This window comes from Micropterus dolomieu, linkage group LG05, assembly GCF_021292245.1.
Source record: "Micropterus dolomieu isolate WLL.071019.BEF.003 ecotype Adirondacks linkage group LG05, ASM2129224v1, whole genome shotgun sequence".
NCBI lineage: Eukaryota > Metazoa > Chordata > Actinopteri > Centrarchiformes > Centrarchidae > Micropterus > Micropterus dolomieu.
The window spans coordinates 23249688-23262520 of NC_060154.1; the positions used below are offsets into that span (position 1 = coordinate 23249688).

Genomic DNA, 12833 nt, shown 5'->3' on the forward strand with positions numbered 1-12833 from the left:
TTTTGTAACAAAAACCGAGAGAGAGAGGCAGTCAGCTGATTGAGTGGCACCGCTCTTTGCATCAGGAAACTCACACTGAAGGGTCAGTCTCTCTCTCTCTCTGCCCGCTGTGTCTGTTAAACTCCGGTTGCGGGTGGCGTGTGAGTGAGATGAGCACAGCTGCGACAGTTTCACATGATCACTCCTGCGTGTTGCTCCACTTGTCTGATTGCTGCTCAGCTTTATGTGTAAATGATTATGTGGGCGCATTAATCCCTTCTTGTCTGAGAAGGACTTTGGTGCTAGCTAGCTTTGAAAACCGCTCACACAGCGAGGGAAAACATTTTAGCTGCCATTGAAAATTTGTCTGGCGAGTATCGCATCATATCGCTTTTCTTATCGGCCTTTTTACCGACCACCGATCAAACTAGTTAAAGCCATGATCGGTGACCTATCGATCGGAGCACCCTTACTTCCTTCAGTCTAAACAGCAGTCGTCACGGTTGCATAACTCCCCTGTGGTTAAGTGAAGTAGGCTGACATTAACCATAAATTAACATATTATAAAATAGGAGGTCCCCGAGGCGGGTCTTTCTCTGTCTGAACTTCAGCAGCATCCTGTCCAAAAGCCAACAAATGGCTCCTCTAACACCGATCTCATCCTCACACTGCTGTCCGAGATGATATTACAATCCCACAGCATTGTTCATTAGGCAAAATACTGATACAAGAGCTGACTGTGTTTTACCTCACTTTGTGTGGCGCTCTTTAATATTTTGTCAGATTTATGGATTTCTGCTTTCTATAGGTCAGGTCAGAGGCACTTTGTCACAATAATCAAGCACTGCTTTGTTGTGGGACAAAAAATGAACAACCAGTTGACGGCTGGAGCACCATCACTCCACTGCCTCTGCCAATCATCTCAAGGACTGCCTCTTACTTAGCTCATCCTTAGGGAATAGCAGTATTGATCCCATCTGGGTCAGACACTGCTGTCAATAAGACACATCAGTGTTTATTACAGTAGGTACATCCTATGAGGATGCTGCTGTTTTTTTAAGCTTTTACCCCTATCATGAATGCTTATATTAATGAGTGTATTAATAGTTGTAATCTGTGTGCATGTGTACCTGTGTGTTGTATCATATGCTGAACTGATGCTCGTGGCTGTGCTAATGCCCTGTTTAACAGCAGCATGAAAGAAACATGTGGAAAGCAGCATCTGTCTGTTGATTCCAGGCACACGTGCCTGAGTCATAAAAATGCCGGGTGACCTCAATTGGGGCACTGTGTGCGTGTGTGTGCGTGTGTGTGTGTGTGTGTGTGTGTGTGTGTGTTTGTGAGGGGATATAAGAATAAGGCTAGGGCAGATATTTTTTATATATTTACTGTGTACTGTGGGCCATGAATGATGAAGAGTCCCCTGTAAATCATAAAAGGGGGACAAGATAAAAAAAGCAGAACCCTGAGTTGAGTGATATGTTTTCTTTTATGAGTAAGGTTTCTTAGGATCTGCACTATCCTGCACAGCATAAAGCAAGTTTGCACAAGAATTGGTTTTAGGTGCTTGTGTCTTATTGAATGACTGTTACTATTGCAAGATTGTTCAAACATGCATAACTTTATTTTAAATTCTGGTAGAGATTAAAGTGGAAAGTTACCAAGATCCTAGTCAAGAGTCAAGTTGGGAACATGTTGATAAACTGTCGCACAAGACAACTTGAATATTTGATGGAATAGATTTGAATAGTCTTCGTTTGAATATTTCACACAGGGGTTAAACACTGCTTCTGGCTCGTTAAGAAACTGATAAAGATGTAACGTTATAAACCTATTAGATATAAGAACGAGATATAATTAGGATTTGCACAAGCCTAAAAAGAAAGTTGGTTCATGAATGTCTGCCTTGCATGGGTTGGCCTCATGTTGCTTTCCACATTGAAGACTCATCCTAAACATGCAGCTCCATGCAGTGAGGTATACAGATTTTAACCAGAAAAAGAAAAAAGAAACTGGCATTAGGTTGGTACTCTGTCTTTGTCGTAACCCTGAGTTTTGGTTTTGGGAGGGAGAAGGCAGGATAGGGGGCATCCCTGGAGTAAACCTTTTTCATATAGTTGAATAACCAACATGTAGCTCAGTGAGATAAATACGCTGTTTTCTCTGAGCAGTGGTATACCTTTGCTTTTCATATTGAATCACTAGAATATACTCTCCTTGCAATTGTTATGTTAACTACTTCCCATTGTACCATCTTTCACCGTTTCAAAAAACAGGCACAGTAAATGTTGTATTGCAGCAGGCCAGTTTTGTTTTGAACATGCCTTCTTAATTTTGTGAGTGCAGTATTCAAAGTCAGTTTTAATACATGAAATCACCTGCTATTTTAAATGTGTGTGTGTAAACACTGCAATGACAGCTTTAATGAACTGATGTTAGGCAAGTACACAGGTTCTGGTGTGGTGTAGCAGCGATGTGTATAAATAGTGATGCTGTATATTCGGAGTCAAACACAGAGTTTATGTGTGAAAATGATATAAATAAGCATCTTTCTCATTCACCTCCCAAGGCTTTCACCTGCTGGCAATGGACCGCTCTCTTAATGGTTCTAAGAGTAGGCCATTAAACCAACAGATAGCAGTCCAGCTAGGCAACGGTCTCAGCTAGCAGCTATTTATTTGGATGGGTCTATTTGTTGTTCCCCCGAGGAACTCTGCAAACTGCTGCTGCAGCATGATATTGGAGTATTTTACCTCATGTCCTCATTCTGAAGCCTGTTTAAATTGTCAAGGATGCAATCACATGGGTACCTGTAAATGGAGGGATATTAGACACACATTTCTGAATATGTGTTTTAACCTAAAATGAAATTAAATGGATTGGTTAAAGGTCAGCGGGCAAGGTGATTTTGTTTTTATTGTCCTTTTAGCACCTTATGAAACTCCCCTTTTATATCTCATCACGTCCCCTCTTATAAATCCTTCCTCTGTGTTTCCTCTGTACACTTTAAAATACTCTCATCATCTTTATTGTTCTCCATTTCTGTTATGTTATCACTCTACAGCTATGGAAATAGCAGTAGGGCATCATGGTTTTGTCACATGCACTCTCAGTTGGTTTTGTGTAATCATAATATAATTACATTTCTGTCTGGCAGACATAAATGGCTAAAATGTAAATGTGGTTTTGAATTGTTCATACTCAGGCTTTCAAACATCTCTCCTCAAGAGCTATCTCTGTACAGTAACCATGTTCATGTCTATTTCCTACTTCCTGCTTGAGGACAGGGATAATAGATGGTTACTCATTTAAAAGACTGCAAAATATATTGAAAATATTAGGAGAAGTGATAGCAACAATATTTTCACAATTTTTAAGGCTATTAGTTATTCCAGTGTTGGTGTTAATACAATATATAGGAAGCATTGTAGTTTTATAGCTTTGTTCCAAGTGAGTTTAAATGAACAGAAAGGCAGCCGTCTATCTATACTATGTGGATGCAAATCGGGCTGTGTTTTTGGTTAAACTGTCACGGTGGTGGTTTGTTCAAAGCTCGTAGTCTCAGCTAGCAGTCACACACTCAAACCCCCTCACAGATACCTGTGCATGCATTAACACTCTGATGGCAGTCTTGACAGGTGCAGGCATGTAGCTGCAGTAAGATACATGACATACGCTCACACACACACACACACACACAAATACATTCACATTTAGGCATTTGGAAATGACGGAAGCTATGTGAAACAACCACTCAGTACTTACTACAGTAGTAGTAATAGTGCGGCATGGTAAAAAGCAGAAGAGCCTCCTCGTTAATTATCTGCATTGCAAACATTCCTTCACCAGCACATTTTTTTTTGTCCTCAAATGTGATTCCCTGGATGTTCCAGTTTGCAGGGAGCATTGCCGGGATTGCATTGGCACGCTTTGGCCTGCTCATCCCAGTGGGAGAGAGAGTGTGTGTGTGTGTGTTTGTGTGTGTGTGTGTGTGTGTGTGTGACAGAGTGAGAGAGAAAGAGACACAGAGCAGGAGGAGGGGTGGCAAACAGGCTATTCTGTGGCTCAGTCACATGGGCATCCACGAGAGGTCCACAGGCAGGCGCACAGAGGCAGAGACGAGAGATGCTGGTTATCAATTCAACTGCAAACACAGTCAAGCTGGGGAGATGTTATGCCACTCCTGAGTGACACTGGGTTGTATAGGTTAGCAGGTAGTGTCTCAGCTGGTGAGGGATTCATTTTGTACTGGTTGGAGCCTCCAAAGATTGCAGCCAGAAAGTCACGTTTCATCTCCTGTCACACTTTTTTGGCCTGTTAATTTTTTTGGCCAGTAATAATAACGCATTTGTCAGAATGTGTTCGGGCTTCACTAGTGAACATTATTGAGTGTCTGGCAGACAAAACATTGACAGTTGGGGTAAAAGACCCTTTTCCTCTTTTCAGCAGACATTTTGACATGTCATAGCACAGGTGTGACTAAAAAAACTAATATTTGCAATACATCGTTTAGTTATATAAGTTCCAGGGTCCTGGTATTGTGTGTGCTGGCTCAAGATAAGACAAAATGTCTGTGTGAGTGTATCAGCATCAGACATACGTAATTTTCACTGCAGACATTTTGACAGAGGTGTATTTCATAACATTAATGATGGCTGCATTCCACTTAGGGAGAGGTAGGTAGGTAGGAAGGTTTATTGTCACAATATAACAAGTTATAGAGCGAAATTGTGTTTTGTAACTCCCTTCTGCTACATAGCAGACAGTATACATTAATACAGAATCAATTATAAAAAATTGGTAAACAGAAATAAACTATCATCACTGGAGCAGGATGAATTAGAGTTAAAGAGTCTGATAGCTTGGAGGAAAAAGCTGCAGGGTGAACTGGCTGTGGCTGGGATGGGTACTGTCCTTTAGTATCCTTTGGGCTCTGCACCTCACCTCATCAATATCACTGATGCTCATATCACTTGCTCCTCTGTAAAAGCTGACAAGAACTTGGCACGGGAATTTGGCCTTCTTAAGCTTTCTGAAGAAGTATAGTTGTTTATGAGCTTTCTTCACCAGCGTGGAGATGTGAGATGACCGTGTCTGGTTCTCTGACACTCTCTGGAACTGGTAATGTGTGTGCTGGTTCACAGGAATGGCTTATTACTGGGACACTTAATGGAACGGAGCCGTCATTGATGTTAATAATTCTACCTGTACTTTTCCTGCTAAGTCAAAATGTCTGCAATGAAAAATATTGTCTATTGTGGCTAAAGGAACCTGCTGTTACATAGTTAACAAAGGTTTTTTTTCCTAACAAAGTAAAAATAATAATAATGTTAATATGAAATCCTTATTAACCGATTCACTGTGTAATTTGCTTGCACAGTTTTTAGTTAGATGAAGCATGACTGACTGTGTATGTTACTTAAAGATTATGTAGATTCAGCCATGCAGTCACTTACACACAGAAAATCCAGTTGATTGAGTGATAGAACATAGTTGTTCTTACAAACTTACAATGTGTGCCAAACTTTATGTCTCTGACACGTGAGCTGTGAGAAACCATTCAAAACATAGAGTAAGACCAGTGTTGCTTTACAATAATTGAATATATATTTGTTATAGAAATGTACCTCACATCTAACAGTTTTGATTGTTAAAATTAGACCTTAACCATAGACTCTATAAAAGAAATTGAAGCAGCCACCGTTATGTCACCCATTTGTTTGTGGTCTAATGTTTGAAGCATCGAGTTTCACCATCTTGGTCTTTTGGAACCAGATGTGACCATATTTGGACGAGAGGTTGGCGCTAGCTAGTTTGCTTTACAAGGTGCATCTGTAATTCACATTAACTGTGATATTAACTGGGATGCTAATTTTGGCTAGAAAAAAAAAGGCTCATAAACTCATTAGGAAAGTTATTACTGAGTTAAAAAAATAAATCAAGTGAGAAGTAGGGTCATTTTGCAATTAAGTCCAATGCAATCAGACTTCTTTTTGTAACCAGTGTAGTCGCCCCCTGCTGGCCGTTAGAAAGAATGCAGATTTCAGGCACTTCCGCATTGGCTTCACTTGACTTTAACAACCAGAACACGCTACAAAGCAGCCCCTTTGCGCTCCCTTCCTGCCATGACCGGTTGACAAAAATATCAGTAAATTCAATTCAAGAAGCTTCAGCCTACTCCAATAGGTTGGCTCAATCTGTGGCATCTTTTACAAGCAGGATAAGCATCAAGTCTTTTAGCCAGCTTCCGTACAGCTGCACCTGCTTAGATTTTGTCGTTTGTTCTACGAGGTCAATAAGCCTTTTTCTACAGATGTGAAAGAAAAGTGGAAAGAAATACATAGATAAAACATGTGTCCTGTCCAATGTGTTATTTGATATCATCACTGATATTAGCATCTTCATGTATTCATTCACAGTAGTCAGACTGTGTTGCTCCTGTTGTAAACTTATCTGCGGTGTCTCTATTCATTCCTCCATCTGGATGGCTGAGTGGGATATTGGTTATGATGATAACAGAGAGGGAAATGTGCTCATTTTGTGTTCTCTCTTTCCTGCCTTCCTGAGCCTTCTCTCCATTATTATGCTGAGCGTTACACCTCTGTAATTATGCATCTATTTCAGGCCGTCCTGGTGAAAACAGTCCTCTGATTGCCTTCCTCTACTTACTCTACTGTTATTAGGCTTAAAATTATCACAACATAGCAGACTGTTGTACTTTAAGATTTGTTAGACTGCGATATGAAATATATATATATATATAATATATATATTAATAGTGTCAAACCTGCTAAAGAGTGCAAGTGTGTAGTTCACTCTCACTCTATCAAGCTCGTAGTAGATTTAGACTTTGATTAGATGTTCTTTCCATGTTATTTAAAATGGAAACTTAAAAGAGTAAAAGGGTGTCTTTTTTGGTCCAGATTTGTTCACTTATATTTAACCCTTTACCCTAAATGTTACATATTGATTGTCTTTTACTTTTGACCATGAGTGGATAATGTTTATCCCCTATTGTCCTGGCCAGGTCTACTGTATAAACTTTTAACAAGTAAAGACAAGCAGCCCCGTGAGACTGCTTAAATGCCCATATGCCGGTGTTTAGCAGGTCTTTTGTGTCTATGTATACCATCGTACTTTAGTGTGTTAGCATGCTAACATGTGCTAATTAGCAATAAATACAAAGTACAGCCATGATGATGGGAATGTAATTAGCTTTTAGTCATAAACCGAAGTACTTGACAGACCTGTTGACGGCGCTAGATGAAATGTTGAGGGTTTACCAAAGTTCATCCCGAGGGGGACATTAATGAGTGTACCACATTTCATGGCATCAATCCAGTAGATGAGACATTTCACTCAAAACCACAAATGTGAACCTCCTGGTGATGGTAGAGGAAAAGTCAGATCACTAGAGCCATGCCGCTAGCATAGCTAAAATACATTTAATCACACACACCTTAGGCTACATAGGGCTTTAAAAAGGACTTGGTGACCTTGTAGCTGATGTTATTGTTTCCTGCAGTTCCTCTAGCTGACAGGGCGCCCACTTATGTTTGACACTGTTATTACATAATGTGGGACTGCTGTGTCGACCCTTTGGGATTCATCTTTGTCACTGAGAGCACTAATGATGCTGAGTAATGGAGCCTCTCCATCTCAACAGCGACTAACACAGTCACCTCTGTCTCTCCTGTGTTTCTTTATCTCTCTCAGATGCTGCTGCTAAGAAAGCCTTCATCACAGAGGTGAGCTACCATCTGTCCCTGTGATCTTTTGCTCTGTTAAGCTTCTCTTTTTAGTCCCTTTTTGATCCTCCACATCAATAACTATTAGTTCTTTGGTTTTTGCTGGACGCTAATGAAACCACTGGTTTGATCTGAGGATGGCAATTAATATTTGCTGTACATTTTTTTGTGTGGTCTGTGAAAACTGCCGCAAAAGTCTGAAAAAGTGTATTTAAAGTATTTAAATTTAGTATTATTTGTCTTTGCTACACAACTTGCCTCACATTATCTTAATCCTCCTAATTTGGTAAATCCCATCCATCTGGCACTGCAGCTACTGTGGATTGCACAATTTGCTTAATTTGAGTCTGCTGAGGACATTTAATTCTACTTAAATTACAATTTTAAAGCAAAAAGCTCAATTAGCATTACTGACAACAGCAAAAGAAATATTTACATTGGATGTTCACTCCATTGACTATTAAAACTGTTTCTAAATCAGATTAATTCACTGTTTTTGAGTCAGTCATCATGCTATGCACAGTTTGAGTTACATTGGTCAAGAGGTAAAGTTTACATTTTGCTTCAAAATGAACACCTGGTCTGCTCAGTGAAAGTCAGCTCATAATGTCAAAGCTTGAAATTTGCTCCCTTGCATTAATACTGTGTCACTCTCCAGTCTTTAATATTTAAATAATCAATGTTAATGAACAGGCTGAAATCCTTCTGTCTCCTTAACACAAGTCTCTCTCGCTCTTCTTCTTGTCAGATGCCCTCATCCTCAGGCCTGCCTGGTCAGGGAAAGAAGATTGGCCACAGAGGGGTGGATGCATCAGGGGAAACTACATACAAGAAGGTACTATAGACAGCACATGCCTCTGCCATGATGATTAACATGTAAAGACCTGGGACTACATTTTAAAACTACTACCACATAAAGCATTACACGGTAAAACTATGATGAATGTTTTTCGTTTTTTTTCTCTATAACGATTTGCTCCAACTCAGTATACGGCCGTTCATTGACGTTAAGGGTTAAAGAAGGGGCAAGTATTTCTCTCACCACATCTCCCTCTGCCCCCTTCACCCCTCTCTCTACAGACCACATCCTCAGCCTTGAAAGGTGCCATCCAGCTGGGCATCGGTTACACAGTGGGCAACCTGAGCTCCAAGCCTGAGAGAGATGTGTTGATGCAGGACTTCTACGTGGTGGAGAGCATCTTTTTCCCCAGGTCTCTACTGCAACCAAACACCTAGAAAACATAATGTATATGTGCAGTGCACATATGGATAATACGATATTAATGTCGCTTGTGTGGTTATATTGACTGATTTTTCTCAACCTACCTGTTTGATGTTCATTTAAGAAGAATATGACTTTCATCCTATGTACTCTGGTGTTTTTCTGTACTTTAGTGAAGGCAGCAACCTCACTCCAGCCCACCATTTCCCTGACTTCCGATTTAAAACATATGCCCCTGTGGCCTTCCGCTACTTCAGAGAACTGTTTGGCATCAGACCGGATGACTACCTGGTGAGATTTAACTTGCTGTATTATCTGTGTCCCTAAGTTAATAAGAAATAAGTGAATTCTTACCACATGGATGCTAAACAGTCTCCATGAAATCTTCAGAGTAGAACTATGTGGTACACAGAGAAAAAAACAGATGTATTGAGCTGGCTAACTATGGTGGAAATTGAACTACAAGCCTCAGTAGTAGTTGTGTCAAGGTTTTGAGTAGGATAAAATACTAGGACAATGAAGCACACAGAGTAAATTAACAGAAAGACAAGGAGACAGAATATATATAAAGGAATTAATAAAGATGAGAGCTGTGGATGACAAGCCGAGAGCTAAGAGGGGAAGAATAAGGAAAGGAGGAGGAGATGGTTAGAGAGGGGAGGAAGGTCTGCAGGATGTCACCCTTTATCAGCGTGGAGGACCTGGAGGCTGCATGATTCACTGCTCTGCCCTGAGCAGTCTAGCAGAATATATACATATACTGCTTAGTCAGTGTTTCCGCTCGCTCCATGTGCACATATCTTTAATGCTTCGGCACTCCAGCCACATGGAAAGACCACATCCCGCCTCATTGCTGCTGTATCTCTCTCAGCCAGCCTGTGGTCACTCTTCAACAGATGTCCACATAAGTCATCTGAGGACTTGTTATCACCAACAAGCTACTAAGATTTGAAGTTATAGTTATGATTTGGTTTATTAAGAAACAGAATCTCATACAGAGTTTACACACTTCCTTCTTTCTTTATTTTGCTACATGTCTGTAAACGTACTCGCTTGTTAAGTGTTTAGCCATTTTTACTAACATTAGAAATACACATCCTAAGGGGTACAGTATACTCTAATTAAATCTAATTGGCCTAATTGATTGAGCGCATCCTTAATTAGAGGACTATGGTTCTCATTACACATTCTTTAAGGAAGGACCCTGAATCAGACCCGTGGGCGCAGCTAGCTACGTTAACCTCAATCTAGACCCCCTGTGGAGGCATAAAATTTAAAAAATTACATTACATTTCCCAAACCAACTTTAGGTACAAAAAGACTTTCCTTTTACGTTAGCCGTCTTGTTGTGAAGATATTGAGAACATCCTTTTACTTGCTAATGTATGCATATTATCGTTCCCAATCTGCCACAGCATTTGAGCATTTTTCCAACCCTGTTCAGCTGTGTTTTGATATGAAAAAAAGGTATGAAATTAAATGTCATGTTTGAAAAGTCAGCCATTAGTAGAAGGTAGGTCGGGACAGCTTCACCTTTTTCAAAAATGATGTCTGCCATTACCTGCTATTAAGCAGCCGAGTGAAAGGGAGCGCTTACACCAGAGCTAATCATCTCATCAGCAGGAGTCTGATGTTTGTATTCACAAAGCTAGAATTCAAAAGTAGTCATTATCTGACATCACTCTTTGTTTCTCTCTCACAATCTGTATCTCATAATTCTGACATAATGTGCATCAATGTGTGTGTCTGCATGTCTGTACATCATGAGTGTATTACTTGCTCGTGGTAGATTTATTTTTTTGATGCTGGGTGCAAAATCATAGTGTATATGCGTTTCAGCATGCTGTTGTCACCAGTGTTTTTCAAAGGAGCTCACTGTCAGCACTGCAGGCAACTCCTATTTCATATATTTTGATCCATGAGCATTGTAGTCAGATAATAATGTGTCGTTAGGGCAAACTCCACCGATTTTACACATACAAATCCCCAACACCCGGAGAGATGAGATGAGTAGCTCAAGGCTACATTAGCCACTGTGAGCAGAACACACCCAAATCTCTGAAGCGAACTGTAGGTGGTTGAATTGCATTGTGGGTAAGGTAGACACCTTAGCAAGGAAGAAGAATTTGTGGAAAACGAAGGACAATATATCTGGGGGGGGGGGGGGGGGGGGGGGGGGGGGTGCCCGTCCATCGTCAGTCCAAAGATGGTGTAAGAGTGCACTGCTAAATCAAAAAGGGTTATGAGAGGAGTTACATATTGGCATGTGACGCCAAACTGGATTTACTTATGTGCACCAAATCTCCACAGAAACTGTGATAGTCATAGTTTGTTCAAGGACTAATGTGAATAAAATTGGACTATGTTTATCTAACCATACCTTTATTTGGGGTAAGGTAATCAGAGTATGTCAGTTTCTTCTAGTGTTTTGGTTAATACCAGTATAAGTGTTAGGTTTAAAGAATGGAGGCTAATCTGCAATATAAAGTAATCTTTTGTTACTGTCATTTTGTTCCAGGTTTTCGGTGTTTTGATCAGTATTTCTCTTTGTACCTGCAGTACTCCTTATGTAATGAGCCTCTGATCGAGCTGTCCAATCCTGGAGCTAGTGGCTCGGTCTTCTATCTTACAAGGGACGACGAGTTCATCATCAAGACCGTGATGCACAAGGAGGCTGAATTTTTACAGAAACTGCTGCCTGGATATTACATGGTAAGCAAAGTGTGTGTGGAAAAACATGTCAGAGTGTTATGTCAAAGTTAAAATGAAACAAAATGGGAAATCAAATAAGCTGACACTGAATATCAGTAACAGTAATAACAGTTTTATTTTTAACAGAGCCATGACACTTGCTTTCAGGTTTAGAAGTTTTCCCATTTTTCTCTTCGTGATAGGCATCAGACATGCAGGGAAATGCATGGTGAATAAATATTGCCCATGCATACAAATATACATACTCACACAAGCCCGTCGATACTTTCCAGTTATCAAGGCACATGATACGCACATACAGTCAACACACAGTACGAAAGCCTGTCAGTGTTCATGGATCTCGGTCTGAAGAGACACTGCACCGCTGCATCACTCACACCTTTATTTAAACACTGACATCCCTTCTTTTTTTGAGTTACATTTTTAGATCTCAGGTTTATGTAAGACCCAGGAAATCTCTCCTCGGGACATCCTGTTCACATAAAGCAGACATAACAGCTCTATGATCTCCGACTAGAACCTCAGGGCATGCGGTTTCATAAGAGACTGGCCAGTGTGTTTCAACATGCCCCCTTACACACACTCCACAGTCTGCGGGCTTGGTCTGAACCCAACCAGCAACAGCTCCATGTATGTCCATGATACCATTCCACCCCCTTTAAGGTTCATGGCCTACAGCCTTGTGTTTATTCATGTGCCGACAGCCGTGGCCAAAGACCACTGCAGGAATTCATTTAATCATTTAGAGACGTTAAAAGCTCAGCACACTGTGACCTTTCCATCCGTTTTTGGTTGTGTTCTGAAGCAATTTTGCAAATATAATTGGTCAAAGAAAGAGGTTTAATGAAGGTAGAGAGATTCAGTTCTCATGTGGCTGTAGCCCAAAGACAGAGCAGGTGGGCCGAAGTAAAGAGACAGACGGACAGACAAATCGAACCCAAGAAACCCAGAGTAAACCACCACACAAAACAAAATTTAAATATATTAAATTCTATAGACTCACAGAAACATCTACCTTAAGATGTGAAGAATAAAATACAAAACAGCAAAGCACTGTACTGCATCTCATCTGTATTTGTAGCATAACATAACAGACAACATGCAGGCAGTCATTGGTGGAGCTCCGCATGTCTTGCACAGCTGACTGGCTGATGGTAGTGAGCTAGCTGAGG

At 40.5% G+C, this 12833-nt stretch overlaps 1 protein-coding gene across 7 annotated transcripts in view; it reads left to right on the top strand.

The window, feature by feature from the left end:
- Positions 1 to 12833, top strand: part of pip5k1ca (phosphatidylinositol-4-phosphate 5-kinase, type I, gamma a) — a 127955-nt gene that overhangs the window by 94642 nt on the left and 20480 nt on the right. For all 7 annotated transcript variants that reach the window (XM_046048738.1, XM_046048737.1, XM_046048742.1 and 4 more), the window contains exons 2-6: positions 7696 to 7727; positions 8476 to 8562; positions 8808 to 8938; positions 9123 to 9240; positions 11509 to 11661. In XM_046048738.1, coding sequence (XP_045904694.1) covers positions 7696 to 7727; positions 8476 to 8562; positions 8808 to 8938; positions 9123 to 9240; positions 11509 to 11661 — 521 coding nt within the window. The remainder of the gene's footprint in view (positions 1 to 7695; positions 7728 to 8475; positions 8563 to 8807; positions 8939 to 9122; positions 9241 to 11508; positions 11662 to 12833) is intronic.